Source organism: Bombina bombina, chromosome 1 (assembly GCF_027579735.1).
Source record: "Bombina bombina isolate aBomBom1 chromosome 1, aBomBom1.pri, whole genome shotgun sequence".
Taxonomy (NCBI): domain Eukaryota; kingdom Metazoa; phylum Chordata; class Amphibia; order Anura; family Bombinatoridae; genus Bombina; species Bombina bombina.
This window is the reverse complement of record NC_069499.1, coordinates 1,060,320,494-1,060,344,802: the sequence shown is the minus strand read 5'-3', so window position 1 is coordinate 1,060,344,802 and position 24,309 is coordinate 1,060,320,494. Positions and strand designations below refer to the sequence as shown.

The 24,309-nt window shown below is 37.6% G+C and overlaps 1 protein-coding gene across 1 annotated transcript in view; it reads right to left on the bottom strand.

Annotated features, from left to right (window-relative positions):
- Positions 1-24,309, bottom strand: part of PREX1 (phosphatidylinositol-3,4,5-trisphosphate dependent Rac exchange factor 1) — a 631,853-nt gene that overhangs the window by 250,571 nt on the left and 356,973 nt on the right. The window contains exon 12 of the mRNA XM_053690087.1: positions 13,796-13,899. Within this exon, the coding sequence (XP_053546062.1) occupies positions 13,796-13,899 (104 nt within the window). The remainder of the gene's footprint in view (positions 1-13,795; positions 13,900-24,309) is intronic.

The following is a 24,309-nucleotide window of genomic DNA, read 5'->3' as shown; positions in this document are numbered from 1 at the left end:
GTGTTCCGACCGCGGAACTGGGTGGATCACTCCCATTAGTAAAAGGTCTTGTACACAGCGTAGAAACGCCTCTTTCTTTATCTGGTTTGTTGACAACCTTGAAAGGTGAAATCTCCCTTGTTGAGGAGAAGCTTTGAAGTCCAGAAGATATCCCTGAGATATGATCTCCAACGCCCAGGGATCCTGGACATCTCTTGCCCAAGCCTGGGCGAAGAGAGAGAGTCTGCCCCCCACTAGATCCGCTTCCGGATCGGGGGCCCTCACTTCATGCTGTCTTAGGGGCAGCAGCAGGTTTTCTGGCCTGCTTGCCCTTGTTCCAGGTCTGGTTAGGTTTCCAGCCTTGTCTGTAGAGAGCAACAGCTCCTTCCTGTTTTGGAGCAGAGGAAGTTGATGCTGTTCCTGCCTTGAAGTTACGAAAGGCACGAAAATTAGACTGTCTAGCCCTAGGTTTGGCTCTGTCTTGAGGCAGGGCATGGCCTTTACCTCCCGTAATGTCAGCGATAATTTCTTTCAAACCGGGCCCGAATAAGGTCTGCCCCTTGAAAGGTATGTTAAATAATTTCGATTTAGAAGTTACATCAGCTGACCAGGATTTTAGCCACAGCGCTCTGCGTGCCTGAATGGCGAATCCGGAATTCTTAGCCGTAAGTTTAGTTAAATGTACTACGGCATCAGAAATAAATGAATTAGCTAGCTTAAGGGTCTTAAGCTTAAGTGAAATCTCATCTAATGTCGCTGAGTCAAGGGTGTCTTCCAGAGACTCAAACCAAAATGCAGCCGCAGCCGTGACAGGCGCAATGCATGCAAGGGGTTGTAATATAAAACCTTGTTGAACAAACATTTTCTTAAGGTAACCCTCTAACTTTTTATCTATTGGATCTGAAAAAGCACAGCTATCCTCCACCGGGATAGTGGTACGCTTAGCTAAAGTAGAAACTGCTCCCTCCACCTTAGGGACCGTTTGCCATAAGTCCCGTGTGGGGCGTCTATTGGAAACATTTTTCTGAATATAGGAGGGGGTGAGAAAGGCACACCGGGTCTGTCCCACTCCTTAGTAATAATTTCAGTAAGAAAAACGTCAGTAATCGTCGGTACCGCAAAATATTTATCCAACCTACACATTTTCTCTGGGATTGCAACTGTGTTACAATCATTCAGAGCCGCTAACACCTCCCCTAGCAACACACAGAGGTTTTCCAGCTTAAACTTAAAATTTGAAATGTCTGAATCCAATTTATTTGGATCAGATCCGTCACCCGCAGAATGAAGCTCTCCGTCCTCATGCTCTGCATATTGTGACGCAGTATCAGACATGGCCCTAGCATTATCAGTATACTCTGTTCTCATCCCAGAGTGATCTCGTTTACCTCTAAGTTCTGGCAATTTACACAAAACTTCAGTCATAACATTAGCCATGTCTTGTAAAGTGATTTGTAATGGCCGCCCTGATGTACTTGGCGTTACAATATCACGCACCTCCTGAGCGGGAGATGCAGGTACTGACACGTGAGGCAAGTTAGTCGGCATAACTTCCCTCTCGTTGTCTGGTGAATGTTGCTTAACATGTACAGATTGACTCTTATTTAAAGTAGCATCAATGCAATTAGTACATAAATTTCTATTGGGCTCCACCTCGGCTTTTGAACATATTGCACAAAGAGTTTCCTCTGAGTCAGACATGTTTAAACAAACTAGCAATTAGACTAGCAAGCTTGGAAATACTTTTCAACTAAATTTACAAGCAATATGTAAAAACGTTACTGTGCCTTTAAGAAGCACACAAAAACTGTCACAGTTGAATAACAATGAACCGGATTAGTTATATAAACCAAAATTAGCAAAGGATTGCACACATTAGCAATGGATGATTAACCCTTAATATCAGAAAAAAACGTATAACAATTGACAATATAAACGTTTTTATCACAGTCAAGCACGGTCTCACAGGTCTGCTGTGAGTGATTACCTCCATCAAAACTAGTTTTGAAGACCCCTGAGCTCTGTGGAGACGTCCTGGATCATGCAGGGAGAAAAAGACAGACTGTGACTGAATTTCTGATGCGTAGTAAAAGCGCCAAAATAGGCCCCTCCCACTCACACTACAACAGTGAGGGGAGCTCAGTAAGCTGTTTTAATTTAAAACAACGACAGCCATGTGGAAAATAAAGCCCAAAACAATTTTCACCAAGTACCTCAGATAATTAAACGATTTAACATGCCAGTAAACGTTTAAAATCAAATATATGAAATGTCTTTAAAAAGCCTGCTGCTAGTCGCTCCCACTGCAAGTTAGGCTAAAAGATATATGCATACAGTATTTTCCCAGTGAAGTGCCATTCCCCAGAAATACTTAAGTGTTAACATATATACATGTCAGCCTGATACCAGTTGCTACTACTACATTTAAGGCTGTACTTACATTATATCGGTATTAGCAGTATTTTCAAAGTCAATTCCATTCCTTAGAAAATAATATAGTGCAACATACCTCTTTGCAGGTGAGCCTGCCCGCTGTCCCCTGATCTGAAGTTACCTTACTCCTCAGAATGGCCGAGAACAGCAAACGGATCTTAGTTACGTCCGCTAAGATCATATACAAAAACTCAGGTAGATTCTTCTTCAAATTCTGCCTGAGAAGGAAACAACACACTCCGGTGTCGTTTAAAATAACAAACTTTTGATTGAAGATATAAAAAACTAAGTTTAATCACCACAGCCCTCTCACACATCCTATCTATTAGTTGGGTGCAAGAGAATGACTGGGTGTGACGTAGAGGGGAGGAGCTATATAGCAGCTCTGCTTGGGTGATCCTCTTGCACTTCCTGTTGGGGAGGAGTTAATATCCCATAAGTAATGATGACCCGTGGACTGACTACACTTAACAGGAGAAATATATATATATATATATATACACACACACACACACACACATATATATATATATTGCAACATAAATTTCATTATGCATTAATAAACATTTTATATACAAATCTCAAGGTGTTTACTGTTCCTTTAAACTATAATCACTACAAGAGACACGTGTTTTGCTAGAGACCTATTAAGGGAAGTTTCAGAGTAGACAGATCTCTAGGAGTTAGAAGTCGAGGGTTAGAACAAAGCAGCATTACAAGACAAAACTAAACACTTTTCATGGGTGATCCTAGAATTTCAATTGTAATATAGTTTAGAAATGGAAATGTTATAGAGCAGAAAAACCAAATCGAATCACTTTTTGCTTTTTAGGCTTTTAAAATAGTCTTTATTTATATAGTGGTGGTAAAATAAAGTATTGCACAATTGTAAATATAGGCAGCATCAATAAATACTTAACTAAATACATTAATAATAAAAAAAACAGCTAAAAGCACTCAACTGTACAAAAAAATCTTTCCTGTGGTGATCTGTGTGAAATTATTTGCATGAAGTGTTTTTTTATCACTGCTGTATAAAATGTAATCATACTTATAACTAAAATTAGTATTTATTAAAGATAGGATCTTGGTTTCACACAGCAGTAGGCAGAAAACCACATCACAGTAAGGAATCCCATTAGAACAAACAGATGTCTGTGTGGGATTTCTGGCACTACACTTGTAACCTGGGCTAAGTTTCAAAAGTGGTCTTACACTGCACAAAGGCTTACATAATGCATGTGTATGGTGCATAGAACAAACAGGTTATAAATATATACCATATTATGTGAATGTTAGTATCCAGAATTACTAGCAAGGGATAACTAGGGCCCTCTGGGATAGGGCAAGATATCATAAATAAAACCCTCCCCCCTTTTTAACACTATAAGTGCATACACACATATCCATCTGTTTATCTATCCAAACCTGTATGTATAACATATACAGGCCCATTTATCAAGCTCCGTATGGAGCTTGAAGGGCCGTGTTTCTGGCGAGTCTTCAGACTCGCCAGAAACACAACTTATGAAGCAGCGGTCAAAAGACCGCTGCTCCATAACCCTGTCCGCCTGCTCTGAACAGGCGGACAGGAATCGCCAGACATCAACCCGATCGAATACGATCGGGTTGATTGACAGCTCCCTGCTGGCGGCCGATTGGCCGCGAGTCAGCAGGGGGCGGCGTTGCACCAGCAGCTCTTGTGAGCTGCTGGTGCAATGTTAAATGCGGAGAGCGTATTGCTCTCCGCATTTAGCGAGGTCTTGCGGACCTGATCCGCAGTGTCGGATCAGGTCCGCAAGACCTTTGATAAATGGGCCTGATAGTGTACCCCAAGTGAGGCCCTTATATCACATAGTGTGCCCCCATAAGGCTCTTATAATATAAAGTGTACAGTACCATCTGATTACATATAGTGTGCATGTGAAGCCCTTATAAAGTATAGTGTGTCCTGTGAGACCCTTAGAGCATATAGGCCCAGAGTACAAGTAGATGTGTGCATTCAGCAGTTTGTTCAATGACGAATGAGGAACTAGGAGGTTATTTTCAGTATTCAGCTCCTTTCGGAGTCGAATATCCTCTTGTGCAAGTGAAACATACTAAGATCTTTGCAAAACCAGATTTTAGTGCGTTTCACTTGCACATGAGGATATTTGGCTCTGAAAAGACCCGATTACCAAAAATAACATCCTACTTCCGCATTGAACAAAACTGCCAAATGCACACATCTGATTACAAGTGGAGCACAAATATATTAGCTAACACCAATCAATAATAACTAATAATAAGAACTAGTATTTATATAGTGCCTTTCTCCCAGTGGGACTCAAAACGCTTTTTCAGCGCTCGCTTTCAGAATTCACCAAATCAGCAACTGAATAGTAATAGTTGTTATTATTACCCAATTTAATGATACTCATTTTATCGACCTCGGAAGGATGAAGGGCTGAGTCGGCCCTGCCGGGATTTGAACCTGTGACCTTGGATCTTTTAAACAGGCTTTTGTTGTAGTCAGGGCATTTACCAACTGAGCTACCTCACCGGCACTCCTGTTATTGCTTTCATATTACAAGTTGAAAATAAAAGTTATCGCTCGAGCTTAAGACTCCAGAGCAGTAACATCTGGAGGTTGGAAAGTGTGGCTGGACAGACTCCTTTTCCCCATAGATTATATGGGGTACACTGCAAAAGCCTGTTCTGGCTTTTGCTTGCGCACTAATCCGAAGGTGTGCTAATCCAAGTGTGCCAAAGCTGCGTTCTGAAATACTTGAAATAGCATTGTTCTTTACTCTTCCATGGGACTTTGGGTTGCTACAGAGGTGCCGGTGCAGGGATGCTTTTTAACAAGGTATGTGTGCAACTTTTGTTAGAAGTCTGAGGTAACACACTGAAACATTCCTTTTTGGTGTGGAAGAAAAAACCTTATGGAGAGTGTGGTATGTATATTTGTTTTTATATATATATATATATATATATATATATATATATATATATATATATATATATATATATATATATATCATCATTCAGTAAGGTATGCATTACTCTCTCTGAGAGCCGCAAATGTGCTAACAAAAAGCAATCATACTCCCAAAGTAAGAAAGCACTCAATGGATTTAAAGTCAAAATTAAAACTTGCCTGATTCATACAGAGCATGTAATTTTAAGATACTTTTAAATTCACTTCTATTTTCAAATGTGCTTCTTTCTCTTAGTATCCCTTGTTAAAAAATGAATACGCACATATCATACACCAGTGGGAGCTGCTGCTAATTGGTGCCTGCACACATTTGTCTCTTGTGATTGGCTGACTAGATGTGTTCAGCTAGCTGCCAGTAGTGCAATGTGGTTCCTTCAGTAATGGATAACAAGAGAATGAAGCAATCTATCTTTTATGGTTCTATCTGAACCATAAAAGATAATTTTAGGGTTTACTATCCCTTTAATCCCATAAAAAATAGCCTTTAATTCAGCATTTAAAAATGCTGAATTAAAGGCTATTTTTTATGAGATTAAGTCCATTGAGTGCTTTCTTACTTTGGGAGTATATATATATATATATATATATATACACATACATACAGTACATACACACACACACATATATATATATATATATATATATATATATATATATATATATATATATATATATACATACACATATATACAATACTTTTGCAGGTGTTTTGTGATACTTTTATTCTGGCCTAACACTGTATTTCATTGACTTATAATACTTGATTGTGTGCTAATCTTAGCACGGTCCCACAATAATGATAGAGCTCCAAAAGCGATATTTGCGCTCCCCTCGTAATACCGGCGCACGCAATTGTGCACTGGTATTACAAGTTAGGTGCAATGCGAACGTGACCTCGAGTTCACATTGCACAGAGTCTTTGCACTCACGAGAGCACGCTTCAATAGGCTCCAATTGAAGCCTCGTTCTCATGCCATCAAACACGGCATAAGAACTAGCGCAGCGAAGGGGGTAAGTCGCACAGCGATGGACATCAGATTTAATTATATATGCATATGCTTATATACGTACAGTATATATTTATGTGTATATATACATATTAACACATAAACATATAAGCATATACATATATATTTATAGAGAACACACAGTTCCCATAGACTGCAATATATTGGCACTTTAACACTTAAAGGGAAATCTGGTCAAAAACATAATTTATGTAAGAAGTTACCTGATAAATTCATTTCTTTCATATTAGCAAGAGTCCATGAGCTAGTGACGTATGGGATATACATTCCTACCAGGAGGGGCAAAGTTTCCCAAACCTCAAAATGCCTACAAATACACCCCTCACCACACCCACAAATCAGTTTAACGAATAGCCAAGAAGTGGGGTGATAAGAAAAAAGTGCGAAAGCATATAAAATAAGGAATTGGAATAATTGTGCTTTATACAAAAAAATCATAACCACCACAAAAAAGGGCGGGCCTCATGGACTCTTGCTAATATGAAAGAAATTAATTTATCAGGTAAGTTCTTACATAAATTATGTTTTCTTTCATGTAATTAGCAAGAGTCCATGAGCTAGTGACGTATGGGATAATGACTACCCAAGATGTGGATCTTTCCACGCAAGAGTCACTAGAGAGGGAGGGATAAAATAAAGACAGCCAATTCCTGCTGAAAATAATCCAAACCCTGAAGTACTTTTCTACCAAAAACTGCTTCAGAAGAAGAAAATACATCAAAATGGTAGAATTTAGTAAAAGTATGCAAAGAGGACCAAGTTGCTGCTTTGCAAATCTGATCAACCGAAGCTTCATTCCTAAACGCCCAGGAAGTAGAAACTGACCTAGTAGAATGAGCTGTAATCCTTTGAGGCGGAGTTTTACCCGACTCGACATAGGCATGATGAATTAAAGATTTCAACCAAGATGCCAAAGAAATGGCAGAAGCTTTCTGGCCTTTTCTAGAACCGGAAAAGATAACAAATAGACTAGAAGTCTTTCGGAAAGACTTAGTAGCTTCAACATAATATTTCAAAGCTCTAACAACATCCAAAGAATGCAACGATTTCTCCTTAGAATTTTTAGGATTAGGACATAATGAGGGAACCACAATTTCTCTACTAATGTTGTTGGAATTCACAACCTTAGGTAAAAATTCAAAAGAAGTTCGCAACACCGCCTTATCCTGATGAAAAATCAGAAAAGGAGACTCACAAGAAAGAGCAGATAATTCAGAGACTCTTCTGGCAGAAGAGATCGCCAAAAGGAACAAAACTTTCCAAGAAAGTAATTTAATGTCCAATGAATGCATGGGTTCAAAAGGAGGAGCTTGAAGAGCCCCCAGAACCAAATTCAAACTCCAAGGAGGAGAAATTGACTTAATGACAGGTTTTATACGAACCAAAGCTTGTACAAAACAATGAATATCAGGAAGATTAGCAATCTTTCTGTGAAAAAGAACAGAAAGAGCAGAGATTTGTCCTTTCAAAGAACTTGCGGATAAACCTTTATCTAAACCATCCTGAAGAAACTGTAAAATTCTCGGAATTCTAAAAGAATGCCAAGAAAAATGATGAGAAAGACACCAAGAAATATAAGTCTTCCAGACTCTATAATATATCTCTCTAGATACAGATCTACGAGCCTGTAACATAGTATTAATCACAGAGTCAGAGAAACCTCTTTGACCAAGAATCAAGCGTTCAATCTCCATACCTTTAAATTTAAGGATTTGAAATCCTGATGGAAAAAAGGACCTTGCGAAAGAAGGTCTGGTCTTAGCGGAAGAGTCCACAGATGGCAAGAGGCCATCCGGACAAGATCCGCATACCAAAAACTGTGAGGCCATGCCGGAGCTACCAGCAGAACAAACGAGCATTCCTTCAGAATCTTGGAGATTACTCTTGGAAGAAGAACTAGAGGCGGAAAGATATAGGCAGGATGATACTTCCAAGGAAGTGATAATGCATCCACTGCTTCCGCCTGAGGATCCCGGGATCTGGACAGATACCTGGGAAGTTTCTTGTTTAGATGAGAAGCCATCAGATCTATTTCTGGAAGCTCCCACATTTGAACAATCTGAAGAAATACCTCTGGGTGAAGAGACCATTCGCCCGGATGCAACGTTTGGCGACTGAGATAATCCGCTTCCCAATTGTCTATACCTGGGATATGAACCGCAGAGATTAGACAGGAGCTGGATTCCGCCCAAACCAGAATTCGAGATACTTCTTTCATAGCCAGAGGACTGTGAGTCCCTCCTTGATGATTGATGTATGCCACAGTTGTGACATTGTCTGTCTGAAAACAAATGAACGATTCTCTCTTCAGAAGAGGCCAAAACTGAAGAGCTCTGAAAATTGCACGGAGTTCCAAAATATTGATCGGTAATCTCACCTCCTGAGATTCCCAAACTCCTTGTGCCGTCAGAGATCCCCACACAGCTCCCCAACCTGTAAGACTTGCATCTGTTGAAATTACAGTCCAGGTCGGAAAAACAAAAGAAGCCCCTTGAATTAAACGATGGTGATCTGTCCACCACGTCAGAGAGTGTCGTACAATCGGTTTTAAAGATATTAATTGAGATATCTTTGTGTAATCCCTGCACCATTGATTCAGCATACAGAGCTGAAGAGGTCGCATGTGAAAACGAGCAAAGGGGATCGCGTCCGATGCAGCAGTCATAAGACCTAGAATTTCCATGCATAAGGCTACCGAAGGGAATGATTGTGACTGAAGGTTTCGACAAGCTGAAATCAATTTTAGACGTCTCTTGTCTGTCAAAGACAGAGTCATGGACACTGAATCTATCTGGAAACCCAGAAAGGTTACCCTTGTCTGAGGAATCAATGAACTTTTTAGTGAATTGATCCTCCAACCATGATCTTGAAGAAACAACACAAGTCGATTCGTATGAGATTCTGCTAAATGTAAAGACTGAGCAAGTACCAAGATATCGTCCAAATAAGGAAATACCACAATACCCTGTTCTCTGATTACAGACAGAAGGGCACCGAGAACCTTTGTAAAAATTCTTGGAGCTGTAGCTAGGCCAAACGGCAGAGCCACAAACTGGTAATGCTTGTCCAGAAAAGAGAATCTCAGGAACTGATAATGATCTGGATGAATCGGAATATGCAGATATGCATCCTGTAAATCTATTGTGGACATATAATGCCCTTGCTGAACAAAAGGCAAGATAGTCCTTACAGTTACCATTTTGAACGTTGGTATCCTTACATAACGATTCAATATTTTTAGATCCAGAACTGGTCTGAAGGAATTCTCCTTCTTTGGTACAATGAAGAGATTTGAATAAAACCCCAGCCCCTGTTCCAGAACTGGAACTGGCATAATTACTCCAGCCAACTCTAGATCTGAAACACATTTCAGAAATGCTTGAGCTTTCACTGGATTTACTGGGACACGGGAAAGAAAAAATCTCTTTGCAGGAGGTCTTATCTTGAAACCAATTCTGTACCCTTCTGAAACAATGTTCTGAATCCAAAGATTGTGAACAGAATTGATCCAAAAACGTAACCTGCCCCCTACCAGCTGAGCTGGAATGAGGGCCGCACCTTCATGTGGACTTAGAAGCTGGCTTTGCTTTTCTAGAAGGCTTGGATTTATTCCAGACTGGAGATGGTTTCCAAACTGAAACTGCTCCTGAGGATGAAGGATCAGGTTTTTGTTCTTTGTTGAAACGAAAGGAACGAAAACGATTATTAGCCCTGTTTTTACCCTTAGATTTTTTATCCTGTGGTAAAAAAGTTCCTTTCCCACCAGTAACAGTTGAGATAATAGAATCCAACTGAGAACCAAATAATTTGTTACCCTGGAAAGAAATGGAAAGTAGAGTCGATTTAGAAGACATATCAGCATTCCAAGTTTTAAGCCATAAAGCTCTTCTAGCTAAAATAGCTAGAGACATAAACCTGACATCAACTCTGATAATATCAAAAATGGCATCACAGATAAAATTATTAGCATGTTGAAGAAGAATAATAATATTATGAGAATCATGATCTGTTACTTGTTGCGCTAAAGTTTCCAACCAAAAAGTTGAAGCTGCAGCAACATCAGCCAATGATATAGCAGGTCTAAGAAGATTACCTGAACACAGATAAGCTTTTCTTAGAAAGGATTCAATTTTCCTATCTAAAGGATCCTTAAACGAAGTACCATCTGACGTAGGAATAGTAGTACGTTTAGCAAGGGTAGAAATAGCCCCATCAAATTTAGGGATTTTGTCCGAAAATTCTAATCTGTCAGACGGCACATGATATAATTGCTTAAAACGTTTAGAAGGAGTAAATGAATTACCCAAATTATTCCATTCTCTGGAAATTACTTCAGAAATAGCACCAGGAACAGGAAAAACTTCTGGAATAACCACAGGAGATTTAAAGACCTTATCTAAACGTTTAGATTTAGTATCAAGAGGGCCAGAATCCTCAATCTCTAAAGCAATTAGTACTTCTTTAAGTAAGGAACGAATAAATTCCATTTTAAATAAATATGAAGATTTATCAGCATCAACCTCTGAGACAGAATCCTCTGAACCAGAAGAGTCATTAGAATCAGAATGATGATGTTCATTTAAAAATTCATCTGTATAAAGAGAAGTTTTAAAAGATTTTTTATGTTTACTAGAAGGAGGAATAACAGACATAGCCTTCTTGATGGATTCAGAAACAAAATCTCTTATGTTATCAGGAACATTCTGAAAATTAGATGTTGACGGAACTGCAACAGGTAATGGTACATTACTAAAGGAAATATTATCTGCATTAACAAGTTTGTCATGACAATTAATACAAACAACAGCTGGAGGAACAGCTACCAAAAGTTTACAGCAGATACACTTAGCTTTGGTAGTTCCAGCACCAGACAGCGATTTTCCTGAAGTATCTTCTGACTCAGATGCAACGTGAGACATCTTGCAATATGTAAGAGAAAAAACAACATATAAAGCAAAATTGATCAAATTCCTTAAATGACAGTTTCAGGAATGGGAAAAAATGCCAAGGAACAAGCTTCTAGCAACCAGAAGCAAAGAAAAAAGAGACTTAAATAATGTGGAGACAAAAGCGACGCCCATATTTTTTTAGCGCCAAATAAGACGCCCACATTATTTGGCGCCTAAATGCTTTTGGCGGCAAAAATGACGCCACGTCCGGAACGCCGACATTTTTGGCGCAAAAGAATGTCAAAAATGACGCAACTTCCGGCGACACGTATGACGCCGGAAACAGAAAAAAAATTTTGCGCCAAAAAAGTCTGCGCCAAGAATGACGCAATAAAATGAAGCATTTTCAGCCCCCGCGAGCCTAACAGCCCACAGGGAAAAAAGTCAAATTTTTAAGGTAAGAAAAATAATTGATTCAAGTGCATTATCCCAAATATGAAACTGACTGTCTGAAAATAAGGAACGTTGAACATCCTGAGTCAAGGCAAATAAATGTTTAAACACATATATTTAGAACTTTATTAAAAAAGTGCCCAACCATAGCTTAGAGTGTCACAGAAAATAAGACTTACTTACCCCAGGACACTCATCTACATGTTTTGTAGAAAGCCAAACCAGTACTGAAACGAAAATCAGCAGAGGTAATGGTATATATATATATATAAGAGTATATCGTCGATCTGAAAAGGGAGGTAAGAGATGAATCTCTACGACCGATAACAGAGAACCTATTAAATAGACCCCGTAGAAGGAGATCATTGAATTCAAACAGGCAATACTCTCCTCACATCCCTCTGACATTCACTGCACGCTGAGAGGAAAACCGGGTTCCAACCTGCTGCGGAGCGCATGTCAACGTAGAATCTAGCACAAACTTACTTCACCACCTCCATAGGAGGCAAAGTTTGTAAAACTGATTTGTGGGTGTGGTGAGGGGTGTATTTATAGGCATTTTGAGGTTTGGGAAACTTTGCCCCTCCTGGTAGGAATGTATATTCCATACGTCACTAGCTCATGGACTCTTGCTAATTACATGAAAGAAATATAAATGCACATAGATAAATTACATCTTTAAATAGAAACATATTTGCAATATACATGTATTGGCAAAATGCTTCTAGTAAAGGTTATCACTGTTTTAGTGTTAGCATTTATCTCTGCACGTGCATGTGAAGCATAGCTAGATATACTCAGTGCACCAGCATTTTAAATACTGCAATTGTTTAGAGCACCAGTGGGGCTTATATCATGTCAGCAATTAACAAATTGAGTCATTGCCAGATGGTACAAGCACCTTAGGCTCTCTGAGCAAGTGCTGTGCTTAAAATGCTGGTGCACGGTGCATACTTAAATACACTTCTGAAACAGCTATAGCTTTTATTTTAAAAAAAGCATTTTTTGACATCTATATTACAAAAACGCATCTATTCCAAAGTGAAAAGCATCCATGTGGATTCCAAATTTTGACTGGAGTGTCCCTTTGAAAACTGCTTTGTACAGTTAATTTTTAAAAATAAAAATGATGATTTTTTTAATTTACTAAACTACAACACACTTAATTTAAAGGCCAATTGGGGCACATTTTGAAAATCAACCAGAGATCTGATCTTTGGTTAATTTTCTGAGCACTAATAACCAGCCACTTGTAATGCCCGTAAAAAAAAAAGCGCTCCACTTGTAATCTGGCCCATTGGTGGATGTGAAGCCTGCACAAGCTCACTGTAGTGTGAGGGTGCACTAGTGTTTTGTTTGCAAATAGACACATAATCATCATTAAAACAGTTTGGGCTAATTCCAAAGGACATTACAATCTATTGCCTTTTCTTACAAACATATCTTACAATTCTTACTATAAAACAGAATTTACAATACAGAAAATGAATACATTTCTATTACATGTAAAGCTAACAAACTCACACTAATTAGCTAGGGTTTCCATTTTTGATGGGAAAAAACACTGGCCTCAGCAATTAGCATAATTAATTATGCAACCAGAAGTTACATTAACAGTTACTACTAGTGACTAGCTCAACATAAAATAAATATCAGTAATGAAGAACTTTAAAAAGGTACATGAAAGTCACTTTCATCATTACTTATTTGGGTGCTGCCTTTCTGGTTGACCAAGGACTAACACTCTTGCAATACTATTCCTAGCATGTTAAGCTTTCTGTACTCTTGGCTGCCCTGATCACTGTTAATATAAAAGTGCTTTGAGACCTATTTTGTGCTCTTAAATGTTTCGGGGATAGCGCCAGTAAGTGCACATATTGACAACATCATCAGACATTAGTGGGCTGAGCAGCTGAGAAGCACTTAATAAACCTATGCACAGGATGGTAGAGATTTAAATCTGGTCTTTCTACTCATAATAATTTAAACAAATCTCTTCCAACAGATCAGTAAAAAAAACACAAAAAATTTACCTTTGACATGATATCTTCCAACTCACTCCTTGCTTTATATGTCCCATCGTCATATCGGAAACGATACAGAACCTGCTCGTTCTTAAACTGGTGTTTATCTGAAACTGATAATGGAGTTTACATTTTATTAACTATTTTAATATCTGATAATTTTGTGAGCATGATGCACATTCTATTAATTAAGGATTTAAACTATAAAACAGCAGACTATCTTTAAGCATGATGCAAACGAGGATACGTTTTAAAACTCAATGTGTTCTCAAATAACCCTTTAGCTACTTAATTTATCAATATTAGCAAAGTAGAGTCCTTGAAAGCTACAAATATATGCTAGAATTTCTAAATATCACTGAGCATATATGGTGCTTAGTGACATAAACAACAACAACACAACACAACAGTTTCTGAATAATTTAAATGTTGTATATATTTATAAACTTGACTGAAATATGATAAAGAATTAAATTGAACCATCTAAAACTAAAAATATAGGAATAATTTCATCAAAAGATAGTAACACATTTATCTAATAAGAACTGTATAAAAAAAATTATTTTATTCTAAAGATGTCAGTGTGTATACTAGATTTAAAATGTGGTTATTAAGACCTGTGTGCAGGACAGATTTTAAGGATATCCGTTTGACAGCGGGTAATTAAATTAGAGAGACTGAGCAATTTAGTAATTGCTAGAAGGCAGACACTATCAATAATAAGTGCAGTGTTAAAAGGATTACACTAAATATTTTCCCAGTCCTTCCACCAATGCAAGTGAACTGAGGATGTGCTAAATTGACCTTATATCGAACAAATACTGCTCTGTTTCCTGATAAACCACAATCTAAGCATATCATTATTTATTATTATTTATCCATCAAAGTCATTATTAGTGACCTTGTGGACTGGGCGGCGGTCAGTACAGTCTACAACTTTGTGCCCTGGAGAAGCATATTTATTAAATTAAATGTGGACACCAAGCTAATAAAAGAGAGAGGAAAGAAGAATAAATGTATAACAGTAGAAAATTAAAAAAGAGAAAGCAATGCATAAAAGGGTATAGTTTTCTCAAACAGAAATGATCAAACAACTTCTAAATGAATAAGTGTAATTGATATGATATGTAGTGGTTGTGTTTAATCTGATAAAGCTAGTCTAATTTAAACTCCCGGTACATGTAAAAACAAAAAAGTGCACTACCATTTATATACAAAAAAATAGAAATAAAAACATAAATCAACTCACAAAGTATAACCAGGTTGATTAAAGGGACAGTCTACACTAAAATTGTTGTTGTTTAAAAAGATAGATAATGTCTTTATTACCCATTACCCAGCTTTGCACAACCAATATACTTTATAACATTTAAACTTTAAAATGTCTGCCAGTTTATAAGCCACTATAGCCTCTTATCACATGCCTTTTTATTTGCTTTTCAGGAGACTGCTAGTTCATGTTGGTCATATAGAGAACATTGTGTTCACGCCCAAGGAGTCAGCACAACACAGTACTAAATGCAAGTCAATAGAAAATAAATACCCATGTGATCAGGGGGCTGTCAGAACATGCTTAGATACAAGGTAATCACAGAGGTAAAAAAGTATATTAATATAACTGTGTTGGTTATGCAAAACTGGGGAATGGGTAATAAAGGGATTATCTTTCTTTTAAAACAATACACATTCTATTGTAGACTGTCCCTTTAAGGAAAGTGTAGTTTTATCAAGAGAAACTGAAGCCAGTTCACACTAACCTTTTTCTGATGTTGTATATGATTTTTGGGTGAAAGATGTTAGAGGCTAATGCCTATACTTGACTGTAAACTAATTCTCGGTGGACTCAAATTGATTTTCTGCCTTAGGCTAAGAGGTTAGTCTCCCTCTACTCATCTTTTTAGCTCTACAACATTGGTAGGCTGAATTAAACTAATTAGTATGTTGCACAGGGTGAAAAACATTATATCTGTGAAAATGTATTTTGTTCTCAGCATTAATTTAAAGGGACAGTCTACACCAAAATGTTTAATTTTTAAAGGATAGATAATGCCTTTACTATCCATTCCCCAGCTTTGAACAAACAACATTGCTATATCAATATACTTTATAACCTTTAAAAATCTTAATTTCTGCATGTCTCTAAGCCATTACAGACTGCCTCTTATCTCAGTGCATTTTTATAGCTTTTCACAGCAAAACAGTACTAGTTCATGTGTGCCATATAAATTTGCTCACTCCCAAGAAGTTATTTATCAGTCAGCACTAATTGGCTAAACTGTATGCATGTCAAAAGAAATGAGAAAAGTGGGAAGTCTGCAGAGGCTTAGATTCAAGGAAATCAAAGAGGTAAAAGGTATATTAATATAACCATGTTGGTTATACAAAAATGGGGAATGGGGAATTATCTGTCTTATTAAACAATGTAAGTTGTTGTTCCTTTAAAGAGACATTTTTAAAAATGTATGTTGCATCTAAAATAGGGTATTTTAGATATATTACTTTTTTGTTTTAATGAATGTTCCAGTGCTACAAAAAAAATAATGCATATGCATGTCGGGCATGTCACTGTACAGCAATAAAGACTTGGGAGTTGCCTTTCTCAGCCAGTGTGCAACTAGTCCATAGGAAATACTTAATCTACTTCACATTAGCTTCACAAGCAATTTAAACATATATTTTAACATCTTGAAAGAGGGCTTTATCATGTGGATAATAAAGATATTAGTTGCACAAAGGTTTTATCTTTATTTATGATAGGCATTCTTAGTGAATTGGTCTTCTGTCATGAATTTTACAATAGAATATATCCGGATACTGAAAGTTAATCTTTACTACTGGCTCATCTTTTTCTCCTTCCCAAAATAGTAGAGACCACTGTCTTAAAGGGACAGTATACGATACAATTGTTTTTCCCTTAATGTGTTTCCAATTACTTTTTTTACCATCTACAGAGTATAAAATGTATGCAATTAACTTATTAAGGTTTATTTGTGTATATGAATTAGCTAATTTTGTGTTTTGAAGCCACAACTTAAAAAAATGGGTTGAGCTGGTAGTTATAATCAGATCACATTACTTTATCACATTGTGTACATATACATGCTTCTTTATCTTATATCTGTCTATAAACCAATCACCAATACTTGGAGAGAACAATGGAAAATTGAATACACTCCAGCAGGTAAAGTAGATCATTGGGAACAAATTAAAGGGGAGACATTTTTTAAGTAAGATGTTTTGATTTATTTGTGAGACCTAGCAGCAGCATCTGACCTTCCCAAAGCCAGTAAAATACAATGCAAGTAACTACAGAAAAGTAGAAGATAATGCAATTTATTTATTTAACGTGTGTAATAAAAACATAAATGTAAGGCTGACCCTCTCTCTTTAGTTTTATCATGTGCTTAAGAGTTGACACTATAAATACAACTTTATTTTTAGTTCAGCAGTAAATTAGGTCCTGTGCTCAAGTCACCAACTACCATAGTATCACTGATCAGACATAAATATACAGTTACAGTGTCTGCCAGAGTCTTTGATCTTGGCAGAAAACTGATACTACAGTATGGCAATTCTCTGCATTTCAGTTGATTTATGTGAAGCATACGTATTGTGTGGCCGCTGATCTATGATCATGTTGAGTGCAGAAGTTTCTAGGTATTTAAATAAACTAGCATATTTAACCATCATTACCTTGCCAATACAATGTGCAGTAGCCTTTACTTATTCACTTTGGGGTTTTTTTGTCGGACAATTCTATTTTTTCTTAAAAGGACATTAAAGGGTAATGAAACACTAAGATTTTAATATAAAATGTTTGCTTCTGTGTAGTAAAAACAACTTTGCACTAAGTTTTTTTTATTTTGCCCTTCTTTTTAAAAAATATGGATTTAAAATTGGAAATGCACCCTGTCGAGTTCAGAAGCCTAACCCTGCTACACATCTGCCCCTAGATGGCCTCAGAAGAACTGATGAGATAACATACTCCAAAAAAATGCAAGTGGCTAGCTATGTCTATTCCAGAAAGACTATATTGGCTCTTCAAAATAAGCCAAGTCGTGGGTGGAGTCTGGCCATGAAAAAAACTGTAGTAAACCAGGTGTTAATGCATTCAAACAATTCTCACACTCACCTGGGGGTCGATCCAATATAAATCGTCGCCCGCAAAAGCCGGCGACGCCAATATTTGCGCGGATTTGGTACCACATATACGGCGTAACCTAGAAGTTACGCCCGTATATTTCTGCCGTCGCCCGCAGTTTTTTGGGCCATAGGCAGGTATACCAAACCCGCGCAGTTTGGTATCCAATATGCAGCGTAAGGACTTACGTGGCGAAAATGGAGAAAACTTACTCCATTTTCACCTCGCCACAAAAAGCAGCCGTAAGAAGCCTTACGCTGACTATTGGAGCCCCGTAACTCCCTAAACTAACTAGAAAATAAACCTAACACCTAACGCATGCGCAATGTCTATCTCCCTGTCAACCGCGATCTGCTAAAATAAACCTAACACCTAACGCATGCGCAATGTCTATCTCCCTGTCAACCGCGATCCCCCCCCCCCCCCGAAATCCCTAATAAAGTTATTACCCCCTAAACCGCCGCTCCCGGACCCCGCCGCCATCTACATAAACTAACCCCCTACTGTGAGCCTCTAAAACCGCCGCCGCCATCTACCTTATCTATCCCCTAATCTGACCCCTTACACCGCCGCCACCTAAATAAAAATTATTAACCCCTAATGTAAGCCCCTTACACCGCCGCCATCTCTATTAAAATGATTAACCCCTAATTTAATCTACCTACCCCGCCGCCAGCTATATTATCTATATTAACCCTAAGTATATTATAGTTAATATAGGTATTACATTATATATATTAACTATATTAACCCTAATTATATTAGGGTTAATATAGTTAATATAGTTACTATAGTATTTATATTAACTATATTAACTCTATCTAACCCTAACACCCCTAACTAAATTTATATTAAATTAATCTAATTCATTTATAAACTAAAATATTCCTATTTAAATCTAAATACTTACCTATAAAATAAACCCTAAGATAGCTACAATATAATTAATAATTACATTGTAGCTATGTTAGGGTTAATATTTATTTTACAGGTAAATTGTTAATTATTTTAACTAGGTATAATAGATATTAAATAGTTATTAACTATTTAATATCTACCTAGTTAAAATAATTACCCAATTACCTGTAAAATAAATCCTAACCTAAGTTACAAATACACCTACACTATCAATAAATTTAATAAACTACAAACATCTATCTAAAAATACAATTAAATTAACTAAACTAAATTACAAAAAAAAACAAACACTAAATTACAAAAAATAAAAAAAAGATTACAAGATATTTAAGCTAATTACACCTATTCTAAGCCCCCTAATAAAATAATAAACCCCCAAAATAAAAAAAATTCCCTGCCCTATTCTAAATTCAACAAATTTCAAAGCTCTTTACCTTACTAGCCCTTAAAAGGGCCTTTTGTGGGGGCATGCCCCAAAGAATTCAGCTCTTTTGCATACAACAAATACAATACCCCCCCCCCATTACAACCCACCACCCACATACCCCTATTCTAAACCCACCCAAACCCCCCTTAAAAAAGCCTAACACTACCCCCCTGAAGATCTCCCTACCTTGTCTTCACCACACCGGGCCGAACTCCTGATCCGATCCGGGCGATGTCTTCCTCCAAGCGGCAAAGAAGAATTCTTACTCCGGCGATGTCATCCTCCAAGCGGCAAAGAAGAATTCTTCCTCCGGCGACGTCTTCCTCCAAGCGGCAGCAAAGTCTTCATTCTTCCGGCGGCATCTTCAATCTTCTTTCTTCGCTCCGCCGCCGCGGAGCATCCATCCCGGCCGACTGCTGAACTTGGAATGAGGTACCTTTAAATGACGTCATCCAAGATGGCGTCCGCCGAATTCCGATTGGCTGATAGGATTCTATCAGCCAATCGGAATTAAGTTAAAAAAATCTGATTGGCTGATTGAATCAGCCAATCAGATTCAAGTTCAATCCGATTGGCTGATCCAATCAGCCAATCAGATTGAGCTCGCATTCTATTGGCTGATCGGAACAGCCAATATAATGCGAGCTCAATCTGATTGGCTGATTGGATCAGCCAATAGGATTGAACTTGAATCTGATTTGCTGATTCAATCAGCCAATCAGATTTTTTTAACTTAATTCCGATTGGCTGATAGAATCCTATCAGCCAATCGGAATTCGGCGGACGCCATCTTGGATGACGTCATTTAAAGGTACCTCATTCCAAGTTCAGCAGTCGGCCGGGATGGATGCTCCGCGGCGGCGGAGCGAAGAAAGAAGATTGAAGATGCCGCCGGAAGAATGAAGACTTTGCTGCCGCTTGGAGGAAGACGTCGCCGGAGGAAGAATTCTTCTTTGCCGCTTGGAGGATGACATCGCCGGAGGAAGAATTCTTCTTTGCCGCTTGGAGGAAGACATCGCCCGGATCGGATCAGGAGTTCGGCCCGGTGTGGTGAAGACAAGGTAGGGAGATCTTCAGGGGGGTAGTGTTAGGCTTTTTTAAGGGGGGTTTGGGTGGGTTTAGAATAGGGGTATGTGGGTGGTGGGTTGTAATGGGGGGGGGTATTGTATTTGTTGTATGCAAAAGAGCTGAATTCTTTGGGGCATGCCCCACAAAAGGCCATTTTAAGGGCTGGTAAGGTAAAGAGCTTTGAAATTTGTTGAATTTAGAATAGGGCAGGGAATTTTTTTTATTTTGGGGGTTTATTATTTTATTAGGGGGCTTAGAATAGGTGTAATTAGCTTAAATATCTTGTAATGTTTTTTTTATTTTTTGTAATTTAGTGTTTGTTTTTTTTTGTAATTTAGTTTAGTTAATTTAATTGTATTTTTAGATAGATGTTTGTAGTTTATTAAATTTATTGATAGTGTAGGTGTATTTGTAACTTAGGTTAGGATTTATTTTACAGGTAATTGGGTAATTATTTTAACTAGGTAGATATTAAATAGTTATTAACTATTTAATATCTATTATACCTAGTTAAAATAATTAACAATTTACCTGTAAAATAAATATTAACCCTAACATAGCTACAATGTAATTATTAATTATATTGTAGCTATCTTAGGGTTTATTTTATAGGTAAGTATTTAGATTTAAATAGGAATATTTTAGTTTATAAATGAATTAGACTAATTTAATATAAATTTAGTTAGGGTTAGATAGAGTTAATATAGTTAATATAAATACTATAGTAACTATATTAACTATATTAACCCTAATATAATTAGGGTTAATATAGTTAATATATATAATGTAATACCTATATTAACTATAATATACTTAGGGTTAATATAGATAATATAGCTGGCGGCGGGGTAGGTAGATTAAATAAGGGGTTAATCATTTTAATAGAGATGGCGGCGGTGTAAGGGGCTTACATTAGGGGTTAATAATTTTAATATAGATGGCGGCGGTGTTAGGGGCTCACTTTAGGGGGTTATAGATATAATATAGCTGGCGGCGGGGTACGGGAGCGGCGGTTTAGGGGTTAATAACTTTATTAGGTTGCGGCGGGGTCCGGGAGCGGCGGTTTAGGGGTTAATAGCATTTTTATTGTTAGGCTAGTGAGGGGGGATAGCGGATAGAGGGTTAGACAGTGCGGGCTATGTTAGGGAGGCGTGTTAGACTTGTCGGGCTATGTTAGGGAGGCGTGTTAGACAGTGCGGGTGTTTTAAACTTTAGTCAGGTTTTATAGGCGCCGGCAGTTTCTAACGTGGCGCAAGTCACTGGCGACGCCAGAAATTTGTACTTACGCAGATTTCTGGACATCGCTGGTTTGTGAGACTTACGGCACGTTAGCATCTGACGGCGACCTATATGGGATAGCTCGAGTTGCGAGCTGAAACTGCGGGCGACGCCGGTTCCCTCGCTTGCGCCGCAAACTGCGATCGATATCGGATCGCGCCCCTGGTATGCTAATGTATTACATTGTAGAAGAACAGCATAAAAAAATATATATTATTTTTTTTTTTATATGAAAAACAATTGTTTTGTTTGCAAGGATCTATCCCCCTAAACAGCCAGTGGAGTGTGCTTATCTTATTGGGATATGAAAGCCAAATGGTTTTCTTCCATGGTTCAGAGAGAGCATGACATTTTAACCCTTTGAGTGCTAATCACTTTCCGACCTGGGAGCTAAGGTGATTTAAGTTTTTTTTTTTTTTTTAATTTGTATTTTTTTTTCAGATCCCCAAGACTTACACTGTTGGAAAGGTTAAGCGATTACCTTTCCAACAAAGGGTCTGGGGGTCTGTAGCTGCTTAGATGCCTGAGATACAGGCATCTAAGCAGCATGCCCCCTTTCCCTATACTTTGTATTGTAATTTTTTAATAAAGTTGCGTGGTGACATCATCACGCGTGATGTCACCGCACAAAACGTGAAGCCCCAGTGATGCCTGTCATTATGCAGGCCCGATCGCTGGGGTAGGAGCGGTGGGAGCCCCCAGATCTCCCTCAAGGTGGGAGAGTGCTAGTGACGGCTCAGAGCCGTCATTAGCACCATAGTGGGAAGCACTCAAGGGGTTTAACAACTTTACAATTTACTTCTATTATCTTGGTATATAAAGCCATAAACATATATACCTACAGTAATGTACAAGAGAAACAGACTTAATATTGTACTGTATACTCATAATCTTGATTCGATTATACAGTAGCAAATCTTACAGACAAAATATGGTTTTCACCACAGGAACAGGTGATAGATTTGGTTACTGCGTCATTCTTAACAAAAAAACTTGCTCAAGAGAATTTTTTATTCAACTTGGGATCAAATTAAAAATAGTTTGTTAGCCAAAACTGGTCAAATGACAAATGCATTTTTTTTACATCTACAAAAGATGAATGAACCCTTTCACTACTGGAGAGTTTTATAATAATGCACAATCGGAGGTTGAGACATGCTGATGAATGGCATCTGAAATTCCATTTGAAAATATATATATTTATTGCTTCAGAAAAAAATCAAATCTTATTCAAAGCAGTAATAAATCACTGTAACAGCTGTATTATACCTTACATGTAATGCTATTGGATAAACTTTGTGTAAGGTCTTTATACCTTATAGCCAAATTCACTAATGCCAATGAAGAATTATTCTCTTGCAGTATTTTTCTGTATTATACTTTAAGAAAAAATAAAACTAAAGTGTACACTGTTGTTGGTAATGTCAGAGCTTTAATATGTCTTTTTATTCTGCAATATTTTTTTTTATTTACATTTTTGGCTAACATTTTGTTAACACAATTGTGCCTTACTGTCTAAATTGTGCTAGGCATCATTTTTTTATCAAAAGTTCAGCAGTGTAAACAGTGCAAATTATTGTTTATTGGTTTCCATTTATGTCAATGGAAGATGATAACACTAAAATGCTGCCAATATTAAGTAAGTGCCAAGTGAAAATAAATCTGTAATATGTAAAATGCCAATAGACAACTGTAAAAATGATACTTTTAACAGTTAATAGTTTCCAAAAGTTCATTATTAGCAACTAGACCCCGCCTAAATAAAGACTGATTACAAAAATGTATTCAAAGCAAAGATTAGCCTGAGAATAATATGCAGATGATTTGTTAACATCAGACATCCCAACCTGCAAAAACTCATTTCAGGGAGGTGGCTTCTCCCGCTACTGCGCCGCCACCCCCCCTCCTCCTAGTTATATATTGGACACCTTGAAACCCTAAATAAGATAGAGACGTATCATTAAAGTAGCTTCCCACTAAATTCATATTTAAAAAAAAAAGTAGCTTTATTGCACAACCACATACAACAAACCAATTTTCCAGTGATCACACGCTTGTTGAATGCTCAAATATTTTAGAATACGAAGTTTAATTACGTGCAGTAAATAAGGTAGTATTTGTGTTTTATTTTTATTAAAATCAGTGGGGGATTTTTGGTTACTGATGCATGCTTTGAGGGTTCTATAACGTCCCAGCAGCTAAAGGCATTCCTTAAATAAACACTTTTCCGGATTTGGGCCACATTGGATCATGGTACTTGGAGTTTCAGGGAGATTGTATTCCATTTGCTGGCATCAGGGAGGCGCTATTAGAATCAGGGAGACTCCCTGAACTTCAAGGAGACTTGGGATGTCTGTAACATTATATTAATTGTTTCAATATTTAAGAAATATGAATAAAGTTTTAGTTTCTATAAAGTAACGGGCGTCACCATCTTGTAACCTAGGTTTTCTACATTTTAAACCCTGTTCTAATCTATTCTCGTCTGATGAGGCAAATCAGGGACAGTTAAATGTGCTGATAAAGTAATAATCTCACAGTGTTTTATGCCCTATTAAAGGTATATAAAAGTTCAAAAAGAAAATATACTCTAATATGTTAGAGCATTTTATTGTTGCACTATTGCTATGGGCAGAACTACCATTGGTGGACAAGAGCCCAAGCAGCTAGTCTAGACTCTATACATAGGAA